The sequence below is a fragment of the Tachyglossus aculeatus genome, chromosome 14, assembly GCF_015852505.1.
Source record: "Tachyglossus aculeatus isolate mTacAcu1 chromosome 14, mTacAcu1.pri, whole genome shotgun sequence".
Taxonomy (NCBI): Eukaryota; Metazoa; Chordata; class Mammalia; order Monotremata; family Tachyglossidae; genus Tachyglossus; species Tachyglossus aculeatus.
In genome coordinates this window covers 53,981,726-54,007,744 of record NC_052079.1, presented here as the reverse complement: position 1 = coordinate 54,007,744, position 26,019 = coordinate 53,981,726, and the positions used below count along the sequence as shown (strand labels likewise).

General features: G+C 56.2%; 1 protein-coding gene across 3 annotated transcripts in view; it reads left to right on the top strand.

The window, feature by feature from the left end:
- PPP6R2 (protein phosphatase 6 regulatory subunit 2) overlaps nt 1–26,019 on the top strand; it is a 92,764-nt gene that overhangs the window by 43,201 nt on the left and 23,544 nt on the right. For 2 of the 3 annotated variants that reach the window (XM_038756139.1, XM_038756137.1), the window contains exons 2-13: nt 1,466–1,518; nt 5,052–5,188; nt 11,098–11,343; nt 12,759–12,945; nt 14,736–14,873; nt 18,651–18,716; nt 19,192–19,304; nt 19,818–19,931; nt 21,976–22,102; nt 22,359–22,511; nt 24,370–24,564; nt 25,787–25,851. In XM_038756139.1, coding sequence (XP_038612067.1) covers nt 11,117–11,343; nt 12,759–12,945; nt 14,736–14,873; nt 18,651–18,716; nt 19,192–19,304; nt 19,818–19,931; nt 21,976–22,102; nt 22,359–22,511; nt 24,370–24,564; nt 25,787–25,851 — 1,385 coding nt within the window. In that variant the 5' untranslated portion in view covers nt 1,466–1,518; nt 5,052–5,188; nt 11,098–11,116. The remainder of the gene's footprint in view (nt 1–1,465; nt 1,519–5,051; nt 5,189–11,097; nt 11,344–12,758; nt 12,946–14,735; nt 14,874–18,650; nt 18,717–19,191; nt 19,305–19,817; nt 19,932–21,975; nt 22,103–22,358; nt 22,512–24,369; nt 24,565–25,786; nt 25,852–26,019) is intronic. The other variant, XM_038756138.1, reaches the window with a different exon arrangement.

The following is a 26,019-nucleotide window of genomic DNA, read 5'->3' as shown; positions in this document are numbered from 1 at the left end:
TCATTCGTTCGTATTTATTGAGCGCTCACTGTGTGCACAGCACTGTTCTAAGCACGTGGGAAGAACAAGTTGGCACCAGATGCCTACTGTGTGCCCCATGGCAAGCCATTTCTCCTCTGTGCCTCAGTTTCCTCATCTGTAAAACGGAGATTCAGTGCCTCTTCTTCCCCAACTTAGACTGGGAGCCCCAGGTGGGATGGGGACTGTGTCTGATACGATTAATTTCTACCCACATCAGAGTAGTGCGTGCCACACAGAAAGCACTTAACAATTGCAATAATAATAAGTAGGTCCAGTCTCCCCAGGGATTGGAATGGGACTCGCCGGGTCATGTAGACGCCCTTAGTAAGCGCTTTGTGGGGGAGTTGATAACATGGTTGTCCAAGCCCTTCTGAGATCAGAGAAGCAGCGTGGCTCAGTGGAAGGAGCCCGGTCTTGGGAGTCAGAGGTCATGGGTACGAATCCCGGCTCCGCCACGTCTGCTGTGTGACCTTGGGCAAGTCACTTCACTTCTCTGAGCCTCAGTGACCTCATCTGTAAAATGGGGCTTAGGACTGTGACCCCACGTGGGACAACCTGATCACCTTGTATCCCCCCCCCCAGTGCTTAGAACAATGCTTTGCACATAGTAAGTGCTTAACAAATGCCATCATTATCATTATTATTATCACATCTCTTCCAGGAAGCCTTCCCTGGTCAATCTCCTCTCTCGCCATTTTGTACCCCACCGCCAACCCCAAGCCTCCACCCTGCCACTTGAGCCCTTCTGCGCCACCAAAGCACTCACGCCCCCACAACCCCCCCGATGTACATCTCTTATCTACTCTCTTGTGTCCTGCCCACCCCTGTCAGTTGTCTCATCCGCTAAAATAAGTCTTTCCCAGAAGAGGCTGGAAGGAGAATGGCCGATTGTTAATTCGGAGAGAACTATTCATCCATTCAATCATATTTATTGAGCGTTTACTGTGTGCAGAACACTGTACTAAGCGCTTGGGAAGTACAAGCTGGCAACATATAGAGACGGTCCCTACCCAACAGTGGGCTCACAGTGTAGAAGACTAGACTGTTAGCTCCCTGTGGCCAGGGAATGTTTCTACCAACTCTGTTGTAATGTCCTCTCCCAATTGTTCAGTACGGTGCTGTACACCCAGAAGCGCTCAATAAGTGCCAGTGGTTGATTGATTCCTCGAGGGCCAACTGTTCGGACCCGTCTCCCAAGGGCTGCTCTGCGGTGCTCTGGCTGCTGTTACCCAACGGACAGTTGCTCTTCACCACAAACCCCCCAAGAGCAGCTGGTTTAGGGAAGAGCCAGAAGTTAAGCGGCTATAACGTTCGCCTTCCCCTCTAAGACCGCAAGCTCGTTGTGGACAGGGAATGTGTCTCTTATCTTTCAGTGCTCCGCACGCGGTAAGTGCTCGATAAATACGACTGAACAACTGAGGATGGCATTCTGTCTGTTTTGCAGGTCAAGGGTGCTCTCCGAGGATGTGACTCGGCCTTTCTCCTCTTCTGTTCCCGGTAAGGCGTCCCCTGAGCGTTCGTTGGGAGGAACACTGAGCCCACGGGCTCCGGCGTCCTCTGCCTGATCATGTGTCCAGCCCCTCCCCACCTCTTTGAATGCTAGTCATTGTCAAAGCCTTATCTTGAAATGGGAAGGGCAGTGTGGGATGATATCCAAGGGCTTCTGGAAGATTAATTAAATCTAATTGTGGTGTTTGTTAAGCACTCACTGGGTTCCAAGCACTGTACTAAGCACTAGGGGAGATAGAAGTTATTCAGGTTGGACCCGGTCCCTGTCTCCCATGGGGCCTACAGTCTGCATTTGGTGGTTGGATTTGCACTTGGGATATGTCCACGCAGGGCTTTGGGTACTCAGCTCATCCTCACCCCCACAGCACTTTTGCACATATCTGTAACTTATTCACTTATTTATTAATTTTTAAGTGGTCTTTATTAAGCGCTTACTATGTACCAGGCACTATACTAAGTGCTGGGGTAGATACAAGATAAACAGGTTCGTTCATTCATTCAGTTGTATTTATTGAGCACTTACTGTGTGCAGAGCCCTGTACTAAGCGCTTGGGAAGTCCAAGTTGGCAGCATCGAGAGACGGTCCCTACCCAACAGCGGACTCACAGTCTAGAAGGGGGAGACAGACAACAAAACAAAACAAAACATATTAACAAAATAACATAAATAGAATAAATATGTACAAATAAAATAAATAAATAGAGTAATAAATCCGTACAAACATATCTACAGGTGCTGTGGGGAGGGGAAGGAGGTAAGGCCGGGGCTCACAGTCTTAATCCCCATTTTACCGATGAGGGTACAGAGGCATAGAGAATGGCATTTATTAAGCGCTTACTATGTGCTAAGCACTGTTCTAAGCATTAGGGAGGTTACAAGGTGATCAGGTTGTCCCACGGTGACTTACCCAAGATCACACAGCAGAGAAGTGGCGGAGCTGGGATTAGAGTCCAGATCCTCTGACGCCCAGGCTCTTTCCAGTAGGGCAAGCTGCTTCCATAAATGTCTGTCTCCCACTCTAGATGACAAGCTTGGTGTGGGCAGGGAACGTCTACCAACTTTTTTGTATTGTTCCCTCCTCTAGACTGTAAGCTCGTTGTGGGCAGGGGATGTGTCTGTTTATTGTTATTTTGTACTCTCCCAAGCTCTTAGTTCAGTGCTCTGCACACAGTAAGCTCTCAATAACTACGATTGAATTGAATGAATGAATGAAAGTGCGTAGTACAAAGCTCTGCACAAAGTAAGCAGTCAGTAAATGCCATTGTCTGATCCTGTTAAAGTGCATGTACGCAAACACACATACACATTCCCTATGGTGCTCTGAAACTGACACTCCCCCGAGCCCCCAGCAAAATCTGAGGCTTCAAGGCAGAAGAATAATTTGTGGCTTTCTTCCCCTTTCTCCACCCTTTTTCTGGGGGGGCGGGGATAGAGAAGCAGGTGGGTTTCACTCATATTGTGTCTCCTTAAGTCCCCTCCTTCAGCCGCAGGCAGTCAGACTGGTGGATTTTGTTGCTTCCTAGGATTTTTGCCCCAGATTATTGCTTCCTTGAGGCTTGAGTGTTCTCTTCATTACATTACCTGTTTGCGTACTATTAATCATAGCAACAGGGAAGCTTCCCAGGTAGAGAGCTCTCTGATGTCATGATCTCTTGGCTGGGAAACAGTAGGAGTTTTAGGGGAAACAGCATCTTCTTGCAGGTGGGTGTGAGGAGGGCCGGGAGCTGAAGGCATCTGCTCAGTGCAGGAAGAGGGGAGCTAGGGATAGGGGAAGAGAGCAGAAAGAAAGAAATGTGGCAGCAGGAGCCGAAGGTGCCAAGTTTTTAATTGTGAAATATTGGGGCTTTGAGGGGAGCAAGCAGAAGGGACTTGAGTAGTCGGCAGGCTCTGAAGAGCTAATTGGGGTTTTCAGCCCTGCGTGGAAGCTCTCGGGCCTCGCCTGAGGCCCGGGAAGCGGGGGACTGGGAATCCGGCCCAAAGGGTGGTGGTGGAGGCCGCCTCCACATTTGGGAATCGGGGAGTCCTTGGCCCCATTATCCCAGGTAGAGAAAGCACTGACTCGGGGGGGAAAAAGGCCAAAAGAGGAAGCAGCACAGTCTAGGGGAAAGAGCCCAGGCCTGGGAATTGGGAACCTGGGTTCTGATCCTGGCTCCACCACTTGTCCGCTGTGTGGCCTTGGGCAAGTCACTTCACTTCTCCGTGCTTGTTACTTCATCTGTAAAATGGGGATTAAGGCTGTGAGCCCCATGTGGGATGTGGACTGTGTCCAACCTGATTAGCTTGTATCTACCCCAAGTATAGTATAGTAAAGTGCCTGGCACATAGTAAGTGCTTAACAAATTCCTGAGGAAAAAAAGCTCTGTGTTTCCATCTCAGAGCTAGGGTTGGGTCCTGCCAAGAAGCCATTGGTGCCCTTGGGGTGGCTTGGAGCCTTTTTCATGGAGAAAGCATCAGGGGTGGAGCTTTGCTGAAATGCCCCATGAAGCCTTAATCCTGTGACCCCCCCCCCCCTTAACCCTGTGTGCAACTTTTCCACACCCTTTCCTGAGCAGTAGCCCACCCCGCGCTCCCCTTTTCTTCCGTCCTCCTGTCTGTCTCCTGCACTCGACTATAGGGGTTGTGTCTGTTAACTCTGTTGTATTCTCCCAAGCGCTCCGTGCACTGCCCTGCATACGGGCACTCAGGGCACACTCTTGTTTGATTAGCTTCAAACAATCCTAACCGTGCCTGTGGGCTGGAGTCCTGAGGCCGGACCGGGCCTGGATCCGATCGAGTCCGGGTCTGGGAGCCATTGGTCCGAACTCGGGCTGAAGCGCTGGGGGGTGGGCTAGCAGGGGTGTCCACGCTGGCTGCTGGGATTGGTCATCCCAGCATCATGGAGGCTCCGGCACCCGTGCCCTTCTTCTGTCTGTGGCTGGTATAGCTCTGCCCCTTTCATCCTCCAGTCAGTCAGGGGTATTTATTGAGCGCTTACTGTGTGCAGGCCACTGTACTAAGCAGAACAGAGTGGGAAGGCCTGTTGCCAGCTTCATTGCCCCGGAGGAGGCCCACGATAGGGACCCTTCCGTGACCCGGCTCAGCTCAGGACATCGAGTCCGTAGGCCGGGCCTACCGACCGAAACTCCCTTCCCGTCTGACTTGGTTATCCGAAACACTCGGAGGAGGCGGAACTGATGCCCGACGACTACATGCAGATCGCCCGGATTGTCGGTGGAACTGCGAGCGAATCAGGGCTTGTGGCCTTCCGGTTTCCTTGGTGACCCAAGTCCTTTTTCTGAGGGAAATGTGAGAAATAACCACGGGTCTTCGAATGAATGGCTCATTTCTCAGTTGAATCCGTGGACTGGCTCTGAAGACTAAGGGAGTTTGTTCCTTTAAAAGAATTGCTTTTTCATCCCTTGTACATTCTGGCCCGGCTTCTCCGTCCGGCTGGAGATGTATGGAATCAATACAGGGCCCGGCAGCCTCTCAGAGGGGTGTGACATGCATTGAAATTGACCGTTTGGCTCCTCGTCCTGCAGGCAGAGCGGCGGGAGAGAAATCTTCCCTCGGGCGACAAATCTTTTACCCGTCGGCATCTACTCGGGGATCAGTAACCCAAATGTTTCTCTGTCCGGAGACCAGATTTCAGCTTTGAAACCAGGAGTTTCTGTAGAAGGTATGGGCATTTCCTTTCCTCTCCCACTCTTCCCTACTTCCGGAGTTCGACGCTGCGGTCCTCCGGTGCGTGGTGCTCTTTGGAACAGGAGGCCGCCGTACGCTGTGTGACGTGTTGTCATTTGGCCAAAGGAACTGAGTTGGATTTTGAAGTCGGGGTGGGTTTGGGGTCCCGGGAGCCTAGCGGACCGTAGCTCGGTATTTTTGAGTCCATCCCTCCAGGTGGTCCGCTGCACACAAGAGGGGCCCCGGACCGAAAACCCTTGTTTGAGTTTTCCCAGTGGTGGGGTGGCGCTTCGATCCGGCCCATCGTCCTGCCTTTGGGAAGGACTCTGTTCCTCTCCTGGCTAGTGGTTTGCAAGCGGAGCCTAGCCTGGCCTGGGCCACACGGTCCATGGGCAAGGGAGCTCGGCCGTCAGCCGGAGGGGCTTAACTGTGACTTGTGGCGGCTCTCAGAGACCGAGCCATATGGCCAGTGGGAGTGGTGGGCCTTGGAAGCCAATGGGCCACTTGGTCTCCGGTAGCCACTGCTAGCCCCCCAGCTGCCGGCCTTGGTTTTCAGCTCAACATGCAGTCGACTGTCCGGGCTGGGGGCGAAGGCCCCCTAAACTGAGCCTGAGCTCCCCACCACCCCCATCCCTGTACTTCTCATCATGCTGAGAAGCAGCATAGCCTAGTGGATAGAGCACGGGCCTGGGAATCATGAGGTCATGGGTTCTAATCCCGGCTCTGACCCAAGTCTGCTCTGTGACCTTGGGTAAGTCACTTCACTTCTCTGTGCCTCAGTTACCTCATCTGTAAAATGGGAATTAATAATAATAATAATAATAATAATGGTATTTGTTGGCATCATCATCAGTCGTATTTATTGAGCGCTTACTATGTGCAGAGCACAGTTGGCACTAAGTGTTGTTAGATACAAGCTAATCAGGTTAGACACAGCACCCGTCCCACGTGGAGCTCATGCTCTTATCCCCATTTTACAGATGAGGTAACCGAGGCACAGAGAAGTGAAAGGAGGAGAAGCAGCGTGGCTCAGTGGAAAGAGCCCGGCCTTTGGAGTCAGAGGTCATGGGTTCAAATCCCGGCTCCGCCACTTGTCAGCTGTGTGACTCTGGGCAAGTCACTTCACTTCTCTGGGCCTCAGTTACTTCATCTGTAAAATGGGGATTGACTGTGAGCCCCCCGTGGGACAACCTGATCACATTGTAAACTCCCCAGTGCTTAGAACAGTGCTTTGCACATAGTAAGCGCTTAATAAATGCTATAAAAAAAAAGTGAAATGAATTACCCAAGGTCACACAGCAGACCAGTGGCAGAGCCGGGACTAGAACCCAGGTCTTTCTGACTCCCGGACCGGTTCTGTATCCACTAGGCCACACTGCTTCTTCTCTGCTTCTCACAGATTAAGACTGTGAGCCTCATGTGGGTCAGGGACCGTGTCCAACCCGATTTGCTTGTATCCACCCCAGCGCTTAGTATATTGCCTGGCACATAGTAAGTGCTTAATAAATACCGTAATTATTATTGTTATCTGTCAAAGGGGGAGATCCCCCACCCCCAAACCCCACCCTGATTCCCGTCACAGCACTCATTCCCAGATGGAAAGTGGGCCCCTTCGCCCAGGGCTCGAACTGCCCCCACAGATGTCATGCTGATTGGCACTCGAACCTGGGCTCCGCGGCCGTTTATGCCCCAGCCCGGGCCGCCGGGGTGGGAAGAGAGGGCTTTGGGATTGTGGGGAGCGACACGGGGCGCAAACACACACGTCTGCGTCCGGGTACCTCGGAAGAGCCGCGCTTACTGATTCCGTCTTTGCTGGAACAGCCAGCGTTCCACGCATTGCAAATGTCATCTCGTGGAGAGTCGGGCTCGGGAGATGGGGAGGGGACCGCTTGGCAGTCAGCGACAGAAGGCGGGAACCCGAGTGGGAGGCGAGCGGAAAGGAGGGGAGGGGCGGGAGGCCTGCCCGCAGAGAGCGGGGGACAGTGGAAGGGGCTGGGTGAGGGGGCTCCAAGTGGGAGGAGAAGCAGCAGGAAAGCGGGCCAGCATCCTCTCCGGGCCAGCCCAACCCGCCGCTAATTTGGGTTCGGATTTTCTGAACTGTCTTTGGACTTGGTTGATTGTCCAGCTGCTCCCGGCCCACGCCTCAAAACCACTGCACCCCTTGAAGGTGTCATTGCTTATCGAGCGAGCTCCAAGCGTAGAGCAGACGCCCTCGGAAAACGATGAAGTGACAATAGGAAGTCAGAGGTGTTTCCTTTTCGCCAGTGTGGAAGTGGGGGGAAGAAATCGATACTCTTGGGTTCCTATGGGGAGCAGAGCATTTCTGAGTGTAGCACTTCCAATACAGCCTATCTGAAAGCTGCCATAAATGGACCACTGGGCTCCTTCTGTCTTCCCCTGCCTCTTCAGCAATGGCTGTTTTTATTACCATTATTATTATTATTGTTATAATTGTGGTGTTTAAGAGTGGCTTAAGCAGCGTGGCTCAGTGGAATGAGCCCGGGCTTGGGAGTCAGAGGTCATGTGTTCTAATCCCGGCTCTGCCACATGTCTGCTGTGTGACCTTGGGCAAGTCACTTCAGCGCTTAGAACAGTGCTTTGCACATAGTAAGTGCCTAATAAATGCCATCGTTATCATTCTCTGAGCCCCAGTGACCTCATCTGTAAAATGGGGATGAAGACTGTGAGCCCCACGCGGGACAACGTGATCACCTTGTATCCCCCCAGCGCTTAGAGCAGTGCTTTGCACATAGTAAGCGCTTAGCAAATGCCATCGTTAATTAACTAAGTGCTTACTCCGTGCCAGGCCCGGTACTAAGCACTGAGGTAGATACAAGGTAATCGAGTTGGACAGGGAGTGTGTCCCCCATAGGGCTCACAGTCTGTGTGATGTAGTGACATCAGCATCTTGCGCCGGGTGCAGCCTGATGTCACGTGTCACGTGGAGGCCCCATAGAGCCCCAGGGTGGGGAGTCATCCGGCCTAGTCGCCGCCAAGCAGGCGTTGCGTGGGGCGGGGCGGGAGAGGAGGCATTCTAGCCTTTCGATTCACAATGAAGTAAGCTACGTTAATGTGTGCTTAGATTGTATAATTGGCTCTTGGAGCATATGCAGCTAAAAGGTTTCATTTTGTTAGACTCCTCGGCACAAAAAGGGGGTCAACCCCAGATTTACTCCCTCCCCCTCACCCCATCCCCCCTACAAGAGATGTTTCCCCGTGGATTTGGTTTCCTTCCCCTTTCCAGGAGAGGAGCGGCAGCCCAAAGCGAAAAGAGGCCTTTCTCCGGGAAGACGTGACTAGAAACGAGGCTCTGAATGGGTTATTTCCAGCCCGGCCCGTGGTGACACCCCTCTTAGGGACAAGCGCCTTACACGAGTTCCCCGGGCAGTGACTCAGCCCGTTCCTTTCCCCGTAAAGTAGGTCGTTCGGGAAGCGGTTGTGATTTGGGGCGTCCAACTCCGGCCGGCCGGCCCAATAAAGCTGGCCCGTCCCCTCGGCCCTTGGGTCTTCCCGGGGACCGAGATGGGCTCTGTGAGAGGCCAAGGCCGCGGGGGCTGCCCCGCCAGTAGCCCCTTGAGACCGTAAGCTCGTTGTGGGCGGGGAACGTGTCCATTAATTGTTGTATTGTACTCTCCCCGGCACTGCTCTGCACCAGTAAGTGCTCAATAAATATGATTGACTGACCGAAGCGGGGCCTTCCTCTGGGAGGGCACCTGGCTGTCCCTCCGGCGGCCCGGGAGCAGACTGGTCAACTCTGCGTGGGAACGAGCGGGTGTCGCCGGGATCCTTGGCTGCAGCTGCCCTCAGTTGACTCTCCCAAGCAGCGGGCTGGGGCTTATCTCTGCGGATGCTCTCTCCGGCGCCCTTGCCACTTCCTTATCCTCTCTGCAAGGCTTCCTTAAAAGCCGAACCCTCCCCCGAGAGCACGTCCTCCGTCAGGGGGCCCAGGCTTCCTGTCCCCGAATGACCTTTCCGCCTCCCACGGAGCTCACTTGCTCCAGGCCCACCCCAGCTCAGTCAACCTGTCGCTGCCTCTGCCGTCCCAGTTCCGACACAGGGGGTTTGGGCTCTTTTGGCTGAGTGGTGGAAAGCTGGAGTTCCCCTTTCTCCTCCCCCCTGCTTTTCTAACCCTCTCCCCCTCAGTCTGGGTAATGCAAGAATGGCCTGAAACTCTCTCACCAGGCTGCAGTTCTCCCCATCTGCAAAACCTACCTCCTCCGGGAAGTCTTCCCCAGTGAATTCCCCCTTCCCGCCCACGGTGCCCCCGACAGCCCCATCTGCACCAAGAAGGCAGCCAGCGGTTCGGTCGGTGGGCTGTATCGACGTACTGCTTTTTTTAATTCACCAGTTCATCTATTTCATCCAACGGACTCTTGCTGGGACCAGTCACTCAGTCAGTCGATCAGTGATATTTATTGAGCGTTAGTCCTTGGACAAGTATAGTACAACAGAGTTGGTGGACAGATTCCCTGCCCACAACGAGCCTCCTCGCCCCACTATTTCTAAATACGATTGTGTCTGCCTGGGGTCTCCTAATATTCAATCGTATTTATTGAGCGCTTACTGAGTGCAGAGCACTGTACTAAGCGCTTGGAAAGTACAAGTTGGCAACATATAGAAGGGTGGGAGGTCTCTGAGGCCATTAACAGGTTTTTTTTTTTCCCTCTGTCGTCCTCCCCCAAGCATCAAGCCCAGGGCTCTGCACTCAGTTCATTCAGTCATTCAGTCGTATTTATTGAGCGCTTACTGTTGGAGCTCAGTAGCTACCTTTGAAAGATTGAGGCTGTTTCTAGGGCCAGAGCATATAAAGCGGTCAATAGGTGATCTCTTGGCTGAGTGAAGCCCTTCTAAACCTGGTCCGGATCCAGTCTTGATGCCCTGAGAGGGTTTTTTTGTTTGTTTATTTGTTTTGTTTCTTTCCCCTGTATGGAATTTGTTAAACACTATGTGCCAACCACTGTACTAAGCGCTGGGGTAGATACAAGCCAACCTTATCCCTGAAGTGAGCCACAGCAACACCTAGGAGAAAGTCCCCGGGTCTGGGAATTGGGAGGCATTCATTCATTCATACAGTCGTATTTATTGAGCGCTTACTGTGTGCAGAGCACTGTACTAAGCGCTTGGGAAGTACAAGTTGGTAACATCTAGAGACGGTCCCTATCCAATAGCAGGCTCACAGTCTAGAAGGGGGAGACAGGCAACCAAACAACACATATTAACAAAATAAAATAAATAGAATAGCAAATATGTACAAACATATATACAGGTGCTGTGGGGAGGGGAAGGAAGTAGGGCAGGGGGGATGGGGAGGGGGAGGACACGGTTTCTAATCCCGACTCCACCACGCCTGCTGTGTGACTTTGGGCTAGTCATGCCACCTTCCGAGCCTCAGTTTTCTTACCTGTAAAATGGGGATAAGGCTCGTAAGTCCTCTAGACGGCAAGCTCATTATGGGCAGGGAACACGTCTACAACAGAATTAGCATTGTACTCTCCCAAGCACTTAAAACGGTTCTCTGTCCGTAGTAAGTGCTCAATAAATGTCATTGATTGATTGATCGATTGATCATAAGTCCCATATGAGACAGGGACTGATATCCTGATCTGCTGTCTGGTCCAGTGCTTGGCATGCAGTCAGTGTTTAGGGAAGGTCAATATCAGTGAAAACTTGCTGTGGGCAGGGAATGTATCTGCTAATTTTGTTGTATTATACTCTCTCAAGCGCTTAGTACAGTACTCTGCGATTGATTGATCGATTGGGAGAGATCAGAGGCCCAGGTTGCTGAGCCGGAGGGGGCCCGAGAGCATTCCCTCCTGAATTCTCGGGCATCCCTCCTTCTGGGAAGGAGATCATTGAGGGTGAGAGCAGTGAGCGCTAATCAGCCGGTCTCCTCTCGCCTCCCAGCTTGGCAACCCCCAGCACCATGTTCTGGAAGTTCGACCTGAACACCACATCCCACGTGGACAAGCTGCTGGAGAAGGAGGACGTGACGCTGCACGAGCTGATGGACGAAGATGACATCTTACAGGAGTGCAAGGCCCAGAACCGCAGGCTGCTGGACTTCCTGTGCCGGCAGCAGTGCATGGAGGAGCTGGTCGGCCTCATCACCCGGGATCCTCCCCTGGACATGGAGGAGAAAGTCCGCTTCAAGTACGTCCGCCCGGGGACCGGTTCCGGGCTGCCGGGGCGTCCCCGGGGGCTCCAGGGAACCGGATCCTGGCCGAGTGGAGCCAGCCGTCGGTTTGGGTCCCTTCTGAGAGATTAGAGTCCCACTGCCCTGGGCAGCCCGGGAGGCCGCATCTCTTTTCTTCAGGGATCAGCAGCCGGGGTCGAGGCGGTTGGGTACGTGGGGAGGGCCGAGTCCCGCTGCTCTGCCTGCTGAGCTGAGCTGAGGTGGCAGCCCAGGTGCGGGAAGGGCCGGGAGTCTGGAGGCCGGGCGCCTGGACCCTCCTACGTAGCTGGGGCCGGGAGCCACCGGGATCTCCCTGCCGAGCACAGGCACATTCTAGGATGCTTACTTCCTGGGCTTGTGCTTGGTGGCAGGCCCCGACTCCGGCCCAGCCCCGGCCCATACCACGTTCCGCCTTGGAACTCACTCCCTCAAGTTGCAATGATGGATGTGAGCAGGGACTTTCATAGAAACCCAGCGGTGACATATGGGAACTTTCTCCAAGGCCTCAGAGCACTTTGGTGGGGCAGGGCTGGGGAGCCAGAAGTCTGGCTGGGCGTGGTGAAGGTGACTCTCCCCAGTCCCTAGGGAGGACAGAGGTCATCCCCTCCCCAGCTACACCTCAGGCCACCCCACTGAACGGCCCCCGCGGGCAGGAGGTTGGCGCTTTCGGCTCTCGCTCCTTGGCTGTTAGTGCTCACATGTACTGGCCCGCGTTCCGGGCAAGAGCAGCAGGGTTCCATCCCGCTCCCTTCTCCTCCCCCTGGCAGCAGTCCTGACTCAGGGCAGGAATGGGCTCCAGGCCCCCGGATGAGGAGGGATTTGCTGAGGAGAAGGATATACAGGACTGAAAAGTAGGATGTCAAGAAAGGGTTCGGTCAGGGCCGTTAGCCCACCCAAAAGCCGGGGAGCTGGCTTCCTCCGATCTTCAGCAAGTAGAGTTATGGGGGAGGTTAGAGAGTTTCACTCAGCAGGGCCATTACACTGGGGACAGAACCACGGCTGGAAATACAGCGGGAGGGATTTATGCCTTTTAGGAATGCTTTTAGGTATTGAGAGTGGGATTTCTCCTTGGCTTCGGTCTGGCGGTGCGGGGGTGGGCCTGGAGTTGGTGTTGACAGTGGGACCAGCAAGTTTAGGTGGAGGGGCTGTCCCCATCTTGGAGTCACCCTCGAAGGAGCAGCCAGGAGTCCCCACTTGATCCGCAAAGAGCACAACGTGTTGGGACCGTGTGCATCGGGGCAGGAGCCGTTGAGGACGGCAGTCACCGTATCCGTTCCGGGCAGTTTCTCGGATGATGGTTTGGCTTCCTAGGGACCATATTAGCCAGCAGGTCCCTGAGGACTTCCGGCCAGGTGTAGTCTCACCCCCAGGGCTTCACGTCGCCTCTCCCTAGATATCCGAACACAGCCTGTGAACTCCTGACCTCCGACGTGCCACAGATCAATGATAAACTCGGCGGGGATGAAACTCTACTGAATATCCTCTATGACTTCTTGGATCACGAGCCGCCCCTCAACCCTCTTCTAGCCAGCTTTTTCAGCAAGACCATCGGCAACCTCATTGCAAGGAAAACAGAGCAGGTAACGCCAGACGCGGTCACCTGGCTAGTTCACCTGACCAGCTGGTTGGTCAGTAGTCCTTGAGGGTGGGGGCTCTGGCTGACTTCCCCTTCCACTTGGGCTTTCCCCCAGCCCCCCTCACCCAGTCCGGCACTGACGTCGTGGCCTTGCCGACGAGGCCCTAACTGCTCAATTTTGGTCCGTCAACACTCTCCGGTCTGCCAGGTGGACAGCAGAGTTAGTCACAGCCCGAGATGGCGAGTGGGAATTAGCAGCGGCAGCTCGGAAGCCCTGGACAGATCCACGGGTGGTGGTTGTGTTGGGCTGAGGCCCGGGGAAGTTTGACTGGGAATTCAGGCGGGCATGGGAGGCAAAGAGGAGGTGAGCTGGAGTTCTTGGAGCGTTGTTTGGGTCGGGATGTGGGGGAGACTGAACTTGTCAAAAGTGTAGTGTGGGTTTCATTCAGTAGACATGGACATGCAGAAACTCCCAGTCTTTGCTTGGGAGTCCAGACCTTGTCCGGATCCCTTCTCCCGTCACTCCGGCCCCTTGGACTCTCCCCTAGGGGCCACAGCTCATGTCCTCTGACTCCTAGGCCTGGGGTTTTCCAGTAGGCCCCACAGCTTCCCCTCACGAGTTTAGGCTCTCTGAACTCTAGCTGCTGCTCCTCTTCCTCTACCCACTGCTCTCCCTCCCCGTTCCTTCCCCCCCTGCCCTGCCTCTCCCGTGGCCTCATTACGGCGCTCTGCGGAGACCCAGGTGGAGATAGACCGGGAACGGGAGCTCTGCACGAGGGGCAGGGGAGTCGGCCCTGTTAGCCTTTGCCCCAGAGAGAGCTGAGGAGCTGTTGGTTTTCCGTTCTTCTTTCACTTGAAGAACATTTCTCTTTGCCTCCCTCAGTGAGGCATGATTTTTTCCTGCCTTCTCAGGAGCAACTGAGATCTTTCTCCTTGTTAATGCTGACAACAACTGTCGCCATCCCGTAAGAATTTGGGGAGCACCGGCCTTGGAGGCAGCACAGTTTGGCGCCCTGGGGGTGGGATTGAGGGAGCTGGAGACAGGATCCCTGCCCTTCCCGCCCTGACAGCCTGGGAAAGTCAGGACGCCCAAACACACACAGACGAGACGATACGGTTCCCACTGTGAGGAAGGGAGACTGATGGAGGAGGCCAGACCCACATCAGACACAGTTAAACAGCTAGAGAAAGTAGAATAGCATCAGTCCTGGAAGTGTGCCGTCTGCAGTCTGATGGCATTTATTAAGCGCTTACTATGTGCAAAGCACTGTTCTAAGCGCTGGGGAGGTTACAAGGTGATCAGGTTGTCCCACCGGGGGCTCACAGTCTTAATCCCCATTTTACAGATGAGGTGACTGAGGCACAGAGAAGTGAAGTGACTTGCCCAAAGTCACACAGCAGACAAATGGCAGAGCTGGGATTTGAACCCATGACCTGTGACTCCAAAGCCCATGCTCTTTCCACTGCTCTTTCTACCATTATTATTATTATTACCCAACAATGGATATATGGACACCCTGAGGCTCTAAACTCCCTGTATAGCCGGAGGAAGTGCTTACATGGTTTCCCGTGTGGGAGCAGAGATGCTGAAGGATTTTGTGCCAGTTCCCTTTGGGGGTCCCCTAGAGATGCCGGGGAGAGATGAGAAGGGGCATCCATTTTGCCCAAACAGGCGGGGGGCCCATCCATCTTCCCGGCTTCTTGGTCCCTTTCGATAGTGCCCCCGACCAGCCCGGATTTCAGCTTGCTGGGTGCTGCCGCCATTGCCCATTAACGGCGCATCTGTATTTTCAGGTGATTGTGTTTTTGAAAAAGAAGGACAAGTTCATCAGCCTGGTACTAAAGCACATTGACACGTCGGCCATGATGGACCTTCTGCTTCGTCTCATCAGCTGTGTGGAGCCCGCCAGCCTACGCCAGGAAGTGTTGAACGTGCGTGTTGGCCCTGGTGGCCTCCCCCTTGCCATCGAGGGATGGAGGCATCCAGGGCGGGTTGGGGGGTGGGGGCGAGGGGAGGACCGTTCGCCTCAAGAAGGGAGAGAGTTGAGGCTGCCCTCAGTGGGTCACTTTCAGGTTAGAGTTCTTCGCTGATTCCGCGCCAGCCGAGTAGTCCTTCAGTGCATAGCCCGGGGCAGATCCTATCCTATCCTCACCACCTTTCAGCTCCTCCCGGGTCACCTGGCGGGCCACAGGCTCCACGCTGCCTCCCAGCTCTATACTATTCATTCATTCAATCGTATTTACTCACAGGGCTTCCCCCTGCCATAGCTGTTTGGTGTGGGGGTGTGGGGAGAGATGATGTGGGTGTGTATATATAAGTAAGGGACTGGGGGGAGGGGACACAAAGCCCCTGCAGCACCTGCAGGCCTCCCCAAAACGGCTGAGTTTCCAGCGAGCCGCCCCAGAGAGCTAAGCAGGAAGTCACACTTTGTGAGGAGGGAAGAGTCCTCAGCCTCACATTCTGCTTCAAGTCAGGAGAACGTCTGGTCTGGGAGCCCTGGAGGAAAGGTAACAGACAAACAGCCTTGGCCCTCCTCTCCTCAGCCTTCTCTGGGGCCGGTCAGTCCTCCGGGACCCCCAGGCTGCTGCTGGCAGGGCTACTGCTCTGAGTTCTCCAGGCTCCGTGGAGAGAGTCCTGGGGGCATGGAGGGGGCACCCAGCATGTCAGCGACCAGGCTGTCAAGGGCTCCTGACACTCAGACCTCCGGGCGATCCGCAGAAGTCCCCCCGCTGGGAACCGGGGTCAAATTTACCACGATCCTTGTCAGGAAGCCTCCTTTCAGAGTTGTGGCGGCCCTGCAGTCCTCCCCGCCTTCCGCCCTGGTGCCCCAACAGGATGGCAGCCTCTGGGGTTTCCTTTTGTGTCTGTGGGTCTTCTGGTTCTTGTTGGGGAGAGAAGGCAACTAACAGAAAAAGCAGTCCGCCCAACCGTGTACTGGTCTGATTGCCAGACGGGCCGGCGGAAAGCACCTGGGAAGGTCAGGGGTTGGAGTAGCTCCCCTCACAGAATTTTGATGGGGTCAGCCCTCCCTGAGAGGTGCAGCCTGAGACTAGGGGCCAGGACAGAAATTCACAGAACCACCAAGTCTGGGGGTGTGGAGCGAACTCCCCAAATCCCCCCCAACCAGGGCGAGGGGCCCCACTGGACTCGGGGGGCAGCAGGCTCAAACCTGACACAAGGAGACTGTTCTTCCCCTAGTGAGTGGTAAGAGCCTAGGATCTATTCCCAAAGGGAGCCGTGCAGCCAGGAACTCCGACAGCTCTCTGGGGGGTTTGAATAGATCCGTGATTGAGAGGCCCAGGCTGAGTCGCTGAGGGGGCAGTTAGAGATGGAGACAGGAGAGTCAGGGGTATTGGATGGTTCATCCCTGACCTTGAGAATGGGTGTCCAGGAGGGCAGCCAGCACACGGTTCCTCACAGCATCCCGGCGACTCTGTCAGAGGCAAAAATCTGGGGCTGAAAGGACCAGGGGCCGACCAACCGAGGCAGGCATCGCTCGTGGTTTGCTGTTCCTGTTTCCACCATCTCAGGGCAGGTTTTCCTCCAGCCCCCGCAGTGGGGGTCCCTGAGCAGCTGCCTTCTGAAAATGCCTCCTAGTAGGGGGACCCAGGTCAGTCACTGGTCAGAGAAGGAGGAAACGGAAGTGGGGGGTGGTTGAGGGTAGAAAAGGAGAAAGGACTTGTAGGTAAGAAACTGCTCAAGAAATAGCAGTGGCCCGAGGAGATATTCAAAGCGGAGCTGGCACGCACCAGCGAAGAGGGGACTTAGCACCCTGCCGAGAGCTGGGAGGTGTCACCAGTTCATTGTGTAATGAGGAAATGGAAAATGCCACGGCAACAGCAAACCGCATGGGCGTCTCGCCTTCTGCCCACATGAGAAAACCCTTCTGTTCTCAGTGAGCAGGTCAGAATGGTACCCTCTACCTGCTCCCCCCGATTCACCACCACCCAACATGCACGCACGTACACACATGCACGCAGTCACGCACGTATATTCTCCCTCATTCACTGAAAGCCCAGCTCATGTGCCCGTTGGCTATTGGGACCCAAGAGCCCCCAGCCCGGCTCTGGAGAACTGTGGGGGCTTCAGGGTATCGGCTCTTTCCTGGAGCCTCCCCAAGGATCGAGGATCAGGTCAGGCCTCAGGAGAGCTTTTATGCAGTTAGGTTGGTTCTGGAGCCGGGGTGTCAATCGAGTGAGGAGAGGCCCCGGGGGAATTGCGATCTGTTGGGGTGGGAGTTTAAATCCAGATGCTGATGTCTCTCAGAATGGCCCCTTCCCCCTCCAACCCTCTCCTCTTCCTTTTACCTCCCTCCCATCCCTCACCTCTCCCCTTCCGTCGTCTCCTCCCCGGGCTCGGGAAAGAACCAGATCCCTTTAAGGACAGAAGGAAGGGGCAGAGGCCAGGGGAGCCCTCGGGCTGCAGCATGGCGGGGTCGAGGAGGAGAGCGATGCAGCGCCGGCCCCTCATGGGGCTGACGCAGGATGTTCCGATTGCTCCGCTTCCCGTGACTTTACAGAAACCGGTGCCAGAAGCCCTGCCAGGAGGAGCAGCTGAGCCCACCGAGTCTGGGCGGCTCCTCCCTGGCAGGGAGGGCAGAACAGATGGCTTCAGTAAGACGCAGAGGCAATCGTCACCAGCCGGCGAGGGGGCCGGGGGCGCCGGGGTTTGCCTCCTGATCCGAGTCCCGCCAGGCGACCCCGCCATTATCTCACCAAACTGACCGACCCCGACTTGGGGAAGCTGTTGGTCCCGGGCCCGTCAGTCCCTTGCGTCGGGTGGCTGGCTGCAAAATTGGCCCTCGGAGCCGGGAAGCAGCCTGGGGTAGAGGTCTCAATGTCGTGTCTGAGCACCAGTGGCCGCAGAGCCGAGGGGCAGCCAGGGACCACTGGGGCAACCCCGGTCTTCTGAGAGACTGCTCTTCCACCACCCCTACTGCCTGGGGTCGGGTCGGGGGGGAACTCGGCCAACGGCTGGCTGGGATCTGGATGGATGATTTTCCTGTTCTACCCCCAGCCCTCCTCCCCGGGTGCTGGCGAGGGGTCTCCAGAGAGCGGCCCCTCACAATCCAGCCGAGGGGTATGCTTTCTTGCCGCACCGCCTCCAACTTGCCGGGTCAGAGTGATGATCCTTAGCCCCCAGAGATGAGTCGAGGTAGACGTGGGCTTTCCCAGGAATGTGGGAGCAGGCAGGAGTGGGACAAGGGTTGGAGAGCCTCCGTCTGCTCTGCCCTTCCCAACAGACCTGAGGCCAGGCTGCTGGCAGAGAGCGGGAGCAGGCCTCGGGAAAACCGAGGCAAGCCCTACACCCCTGGGGAATAAACAGTCATCCCCCGTGGCCTGAGGAGCCAACAGTGGGGTCGGCGGGAGGTTTTGGAGAGGCACCGAAAGAGAGGTGGCAAGCCGTCTGAGCCTCTCTCCCAGATGGGTCAATCAATCAGTCGTATTTATTGAGCGCTTACTGTGTGCAGAGCACTGTACTAAGCACTTGGGAAGTACAAGTTGGCAACATATAGAGACAGTCCCTACCCAACAGTGGGCTCACAGTCTAGAGTCCCCCAGACTCGGAGCGAGCCTGCCCTCCCCGCATCTCTAAGGCCAAGGAAGCTGGCCAGGGACCAGGACGGGGCCAGGTTCTACTTGCCCAGTTGAAGATCTTCCCCAGTCCAAGTGCCGCTGCTTCCCAACTGCTCCTCTTTCCCCTTGCAGTGGCTGAACGAGGAGAAGGTGATCCAGAGACTGGTGGAGCTCATCCATTCCGACCAGGATGAGGATGTGAGTGAGCAGCAGACCGCCGCCGCCCTGTAACCCCCAGGGCCCAGACACGCAGCATCCACTGGGAGGTGTGAGCCTCCCTGGGGTGGGACCAAGGGGCAGGGTCTCCCTCCCTGTGCTTGCTGAGACCCCCCCCAACACCTCCAGGGTCTCTCCCAATCGGCGTGGTTGTGCCCCTGCTCTGTCCCCGAGTGACCGGTCAGAGACTTGCTGTGGGCATGGAGCACATGGGTGCTCCTGACCACTCCCTAGAATCGGCCCATTGGTGGGGTCGGGCCCTTTGTGGTTCCTGCCCTCACTTGGTGGCCCAGTTGCCCCCAGCCCGGCACCACTGAAGGGGTCTCCTCCCCACCCCGGGCGTGCTAGTCTGGAGAAGGGCCACTGCTGGCGGGTCTCGGACCCTGGCTTGGCCTCATTTCCTCGCGAAGGGGCTGGCGCCGCCTGGACTTAACCAGGTCCCCTTGGCGCATTCTAGAGGCAATCGAACGCTTCCCAGACCCTGTGTGACATCATCAGATTGAGCCGAGACCAAAGCAGTCAGCTGCAAGAAACGTCTGAGCCCGACCCCCTCCTCGCCGCCCTGGAATCGTGAGTAGCCCCCTCATCCAGGCGCTGGGATGGTTGGACCAGGGGTCACAGGGGATGATGCCAGTGCGCTGTGCTCCCAGTGCTGCCGGAGGCCCAGTGTCTCCTGAACCGGTTGGGCCTACCGACTTGGGAGATTGGAGCGTGGACCCTCCTTTCTATTTCTGGGCCTTCTCCTGTTCCCAAGGTCCGGGGTGGAGTCTGCCAGTCTCCCGGGACCCCGGAGGCCCAGGGTTGGAGGGGTCCCCCAAAGCGATCCTGCCCCAGGCAGCGGCCTCTTCAGCCCCGCGTTGCTGTTGGAGTCTGCGGGGCCTTCCAGATCCTGGAAGAGGCCCACAGGGCCCCAGATTTCCCAGCAAGCGTCCTTGCTGGTGCTTTGGAGCCTCCTGCCAGGGCCGGATGCTCCCAGCCTGCTGTCCAGGAAACGGGGCAGTCTCATCATTGGGAGAGGTCTGCAGACGGCATCGGTGTGCTCACCGTGCCGCCGCTGTAACCCGGGCTTGCTGTGTTCTCCAGACAGGGGTGTGTGGAGCAACTCCTGAAGAACATGTTCGATGGAGACCAGACGGAGAACTGCATAGTGAACGGAACACAGATTTTACTCACGTTACTAGAGACGAGGCGATCTGGGTAAGTTAGTCCCTTCCCCCTGGGAAGGAGGTGGTGATGAGAACAATAATAATAGTAATGGTATTTGTTAAGCACTTACTAAGCACTGGTGTAGGTACAAGTCAGTCATGTTGGACACAGTCCCTGGGGCTCACAGTCTAATTAGGAGGGAGAACGGGTAATTCATTCCCATTTTACAGTTCAAGAAACTGAGGCACAGAGAAGTGAAGCCACTTGCCCAAGGTCACCAAACAGGCATGTGGTGGAGCTGGGATGAGAACTCAGGTCCGACTCCTAGGCCCGTGTTCTTCCCATTAGGCAGCTCTGCTTCCCCAAGTAAATTTGGCTTCCCCAACGGCCATTCCATTGTGGGGAGAACCCGGCTTCGTTGGCTGATGATTCTGTATGCCCGAGGTCAGTCGATCTGCCCACAGCTTGCTGAGCTCTGCACCAAGTGTTTGGGAGAGCGCAGTAGAGGTCAAAGTCACAGATCTTGCCTTGGAAAAACTAACTGTCTAATAGGGAAGACAGACGTAAAACAATTCCTAGCTGGGAAAAAGGGGACTAGGGAGCTGGATAGGTAAATAGATCAGTGCTTAAACAGGAGAGAAGGTTAAATGCCGTGAGCGCAAAAGTGCTAATCGAGCCATCAGACGGATTTATGGAGCACCTCCTGGGTCCTCGAGGGTCCAGTCTGGAGTACCTTATCGGGTGTTTGGGAGAGTTAAGGAAAGCGAAAGATCCCATCTCTGCCCTCACGGTGCTTACCATCCCATGGAACTGTCACAAATGGAGTTGGAGAGTTTCCAGGCAGTTGGCCTCCAGCAAACCTTGCCGGAGCCGGACAGACGGTCTGGAGCCTTGCAGGACTTCTGAGGGAAGAGGCGGCCAAGCCTCAGGGCTCTCCTCCAGCTGCCTCTCCCGCTCCATTGTCTTAATAATAATAATAATAATAATGGCATTTATTAAGCGCTTACTGTGTGCAAAGTACTGTTCTAAGCGCTGGGGAGGTTACAAGGTGATCAGGTTGTCCCACAGGGGGCTCACAGTCTTAATCCCCATTTTACAGTTGAGGTAACTGAGGCACAGAGAAGTTAAGTGACTTGTCCTAAGTCACACCGCTGACAATTGACAGAGCCGGGATTTGAACCCATGAACTCTGACTCCAAAGCCCGTGCTCTTTCCACTGAGCCACGCTGCTTCCGCTCTCTCCGTCCCTGAGCCTGTCACAGCCCACCCTGCCCCCGGGATGGCCTTCCCTATCCAATCCAACCCCCACCCCTTTCCTGCTCACTACCCTTAGTACATTCTCGTGGCTCCGCCCGTGGCATGTTGGGCGGTCTTAATCTCGTGGCACGTTGGACGGCCTCTGGTTTCCCCGCTTTCATCTGTGGCACATGACAAACGGTCCTCCCCCACACCCCCAAGGGCAGAGGTGCATCTCTGTCCTTCCGTCATCCACACTGAGGGCCTAGGGTTAGGCCGTGCCCACTGTATTGGGAACCCAGTCTGTAGCAGAGGTCAGCCGACCTGTGGCCAAGTCCCCTGCTTGGCGGGCCCGGGCATCGGGAGCAATGGAGGTGGGTGCCTAGAGGCACAGAGGTGTCATTGGTTCTATGAGGCCTACGGTGGTTTTAGAGGGGTCTGGTGGAGGCCCAGCGGTGGGGAGTGGATGGTCCCAGGGGGGAGACGGGACCCTGGAAGGACAGCTGCCGAGGATGGGCCCATGCTGACCACTCTGGCCTCAACGCCACCCACCTCTGGCCCTCTCTGTGGTGGGAAGGTTGGCCCTGGGGAAGGGAGAAGGGTGGATGGGAGGCAGACCAACCCAGCCCAGGTGCCCCCAGCCCTCTTGCCACCTGCCCCACGTGGACAATCCGCCAGCAGGCCGGGGGAGAGGATTTGATCACTCCCTGGGATGGGCTTGCAGGATTTTGGGGGCCTCACGGGGCCCTCTGGGGTCGGAGCCACCACTGGCCGAGGAAGTGATGTCCGGACCGCGCTCGGCGGGTCGGACGCTCCCGCGGCCCGGTGATGGCCCACCCTTTCTTTCCTGCCCCCGCAGCATGGAAGGGCTGGCGGATACCTTCTCTCAGGGACCGGACAGGCCGTGTGCCGTCAGCAGCAGCGTCCTGCACGGCATCGAGCCTCGGCTGAAAGACTTCCACCAGCTCCTGCTCCACCCCCCAAAGGTGAGCGGCCATGCCGCCGACCCGCAGAACCCTCCCGGATGTTTCCTCTCTGATGGGGCGCGTTTCCGCCGGTTCCGCTGTGGGCCGGGTCCCCTTGGGGAAACCGGAGCTGTTCCCCGGGTCCGAGCCTGGAGCAGTGCGGGGGTCGAAGAGGAGCCTGGGGTTTGGGTTCAGCCTGAGGAGCTGAAGAGCTGTGGCAGGTGCCACCCTGGGCCGTGGCAGTTCCAGCCCGGGGGCATCTCTCGTTCTGTGGCAGAGGCCGGCCATCTTGACCACCATCGGGGTGCTGGAGGAGCCCCTGGGGAACGCACGTCTGCACGGGGCCCGCCTGGTGGCCGCCCTCCTGCACACCGACACGCCCAGGATCAACCAGGAGCTGTGCCGGCTCAACACAGTGGACCTTCTGCTGGTCAGTAGCCTAGTCGTGGCCAGGGGGCAGGGGTCTGGGGGATGCCACACGACGGGCACTCCAACAGCAAGGGTCTTGGGGGATCGGGGCTGGCCCGCCCGCATGGTCATCTTAGCATCCCATAGACCCGCCTCTTTCACCCTTAGCCTCACTCCTCCTCACGCTCTCTAATGCTCTCCCTCACCGTGTCCCCCAGGTGCTCTCGTGCGCGTGCGCGCACACACACACTAACACACGCACAGTTCACCTTCCCCTCTCCCCATCCTCCTCTTCATCTCCCTCCCACCCTTCGCTCCTTCCTCTTCCCAGTTAACAGGAACTGTGCTAGAAAGTGATCCTCGCAGGGTGATTGATTGGCTGACTAGTGAGATATCCGCTTTCCTCTCCTTTTAATCCACCTCCCCGCAAAATAAGCCCCTTCCATATGGCCTGCTGCCTGCCTTGGACCCTAATCTCGCCCAGAGACACAAATACGTGCGCACACCCACACGCGAACACGCAGCCCGGCTCCCTCTGGTTTCCCTTAAAGGACTAGGGAGCTGGACTGTGAAGCCACCTCAGAGGGTGGCTAAAAATCCGCGGCCACTGTGACACTATGGTTTGGGCTGGGCTGATGAGCTCGGGCAAAGGACTGGAAAAGACTCCAGCCCAATTTACCTACCTCCATGGGCTCCAGGTGAACTTCTGAAAGGGCTCTGTCCTAAGATAATAATAACGATGGCATTTATTAAGCACTGACTTTGTGCAAAGCATTGTTCTAAGCGCTGGGGAGGTTACGTGATCAGGTTGTCCCACAGGGGGGCACAGTCTTCATCCCCATTTTCCAGATGAGGTAACAGGCTCAGAGAAGTGAAGTGACTTGCCTAAAGTCACACAGCTGACAAGTGGCGGAGCTGGGATTTGAACCCATGACTTCTGGCTCCAAAGCCTGGGCTCTTTCCACTGAGGGTGGTGGCAGTGGGGCCGTGTGAGGGCCTGAGAGCTTGAGGGAGAGAAGGCAAGGGCCATGGCAGGCTGATTGTCCCACCGCCCCGAACCGTGCCAACTGCGAACTCCCTCAAGGTTTTCCCCAGGCAGCAGGCATCTGGTGGGTCAGCGGATGCAGGCAGGTGTGCAGGAGCTGTAGGAGCTAGCCCTCTGGCATTGGTGGGCTGGAGGCCCGAGTCTCTGGGGTCAATTCCATCCTTCAACCCGTTCCCCTGACACCATCTTCCTGGGTGGCACCCGGGGCGCAGCTCTCCCTGCCACAGGGAAGCCTGGCCCAGAGGTGGCTTCCCATCTCTCGGTCACCTGCAGCTCCAGTTCCCCCTCTTTCCTGAGCCGGCACCGGCCAGAACATAGCAGGTCACCAGCTCTCTGACCCCATGCCAAGCAGCGTGGCGGGGCGTTGAGGGCAACAGGATCTCCCGCCAAGGATGGCAGAGAGCCGGGTCGGGGGAGCCCCTGAGTGAAATCAGTGAGGGATGGAGGGTTCTCCGGCCACCAGCACCGGGCAACCTCTCCACTGTGGCATGGCCCAGCCAGGTCAGAAGGTGGTGGTTGAACAGGGAAAGCATTTAACCAGTCATCGTCGTCATCATCAGTGGTATTTATTGAGTGCTTGATATCTGCAGAGCACTGTACCAAGCACTTGGGAGAGTACAGTACAACAGAGTTGGCAAACACGTTCCCCACCCACAGTGATGGGCAGAGTCACCCTGCCCCCTGGTTTCTGGGGAGATGATCATCATCATCAATCGTATTTATTGAGCGCTTACTGTGTGCAGAGCACTGTACTAAGCGCTTGCTTGCAGAGGCCATCTAATTGACATCTGGCTAACCTACTGTCCCTCCTCTTCTGCCTTCTCTTCTGGCCCAGGACTTGTTCTTCAAATACACATGGAATAACTTTTTGCATTTCCAAGTGGAACTGTGCATAGCGGCTATCCTCTCCCACTCGGCCCGGGAAGGGAAGGCCACCATCATCAGCGAGTCAGAGAACAAAGAAGAGATGCCAAATGGCAACGTAGCCCCAGAGTCTGGCGACAGCACCGCAAACGTCATGGTCACGCATGTAAGTGTGCCCCAGAGCTCCATGAATTGCTTACTGGGAAAAGCAACCACACACATACCGCTCCGCGCGCAGCATGCCGCCCCTTGTCAAAGCCACAGCAGGCTGGGGCAAGGGCTGTCCCCATTATGGCCAAAATGCGCCTCCCTCTTTCTTGCTCCATAAAAACAATAATAATGACAATAATAATAATAATAATAATAATAATAATAATAATAAATGATGTGGTATTTGTTAAGCACTTAGTATGTGCCAGACACTGTAGTAAGCGCTGGGGTGGATGCAAGCAAATAGGGTTGGACACAGTCCCTGTCTCACATGGGGCTCCCAGTCTCGATCCGCATTTTACAGGTGAGGTAACTGAGGTCCAGAGAAGTGAAGTGACTTGCCCAAAGTCACCCAGCAGACAAGTGGCAGGGCCGGGATTAGAACCCAGGGCCGAAGCCGACTCAGCCTCCGTTTGGCTTCTCGTTCTCTTACCTCGGGAGGGGAAAGAGTGGGCAGTGGGCCCCGTCGGTCCCTCAATCGGTAGCATTTATGGAGCCCCGACGGGTGCCGAACTCTGTACTGAGCCCTTGGGAGAGGGTCGTAGAGGCAGTAGGCCCAATCCCCACCCTCAAGGAGTTTCCGGTCTAGCTGGGGAGGAGGCCAGGGAGCAACCCCGGCCTTCGAGTCCCTTCACTGAGCCACCAGAGGGAAGAAACCAGGGCCTGCCGGGTGATCGGGGCTACCGGCCTTTCAGGTTTGGCGGAGTCCATCCCAGACCAAACACCCAGCCTCTTCCCCAGCTCCAAGGGGGTCTGGAGAGACAACCAAACCAGCCCATGTTGGTGAATGAGCACCCCAGGATAGCAGGATCCCCTGCTTGTGGCGGCAGGAAAGGGAAATGGAGGCAGAGATGGGAAGGGGCTGGCTGGAAGGCCCTATCCAAGCTAGGGCCAAGCAGTGTGGGGCTCTCACTCTGCTCCCCGGGGCCCGGCCAGGCCCGGGCCAGGTCCGAGACAGCCTGACTTTCCAGTGGCCTCAGCCTGCTTTTCTTGGTCTGTACCTCGCTCCTAGTACAGGGGTCGAATCCCAGGCTCGGTTCCACAAACACAGCCCTCCCCTCCACCCCATCCCGGCCTCTGTCGGGTAGAGCGAGGAAAAGGTCGGGAGGCGGTGACAGCAAGTGTCGAGGTGGCTGCGGTCTGAAGTGACCTTGCTCTGTGTCTGTCTTTGTCCTCAGCTATTCCAGAGGTGCTGCCTGGTGCAGAGGATCCTGGATGCCTGGGAGGCCAATGACCAAGCACAGTAAGGGCCCGCTGGGAGGACTGGAGTCCTGAGCCTGGCACGGGGCCGGCTGCCCATGGGGAACCCTCGGGGATGGTCTGCTAACTCCGTTAGTGCCGAGCAGTGGGTACTTGAAACCCGGGGCCAACGTGGCCCGTAAATCCCTGCCCACAACTTCTGTGCCCACGG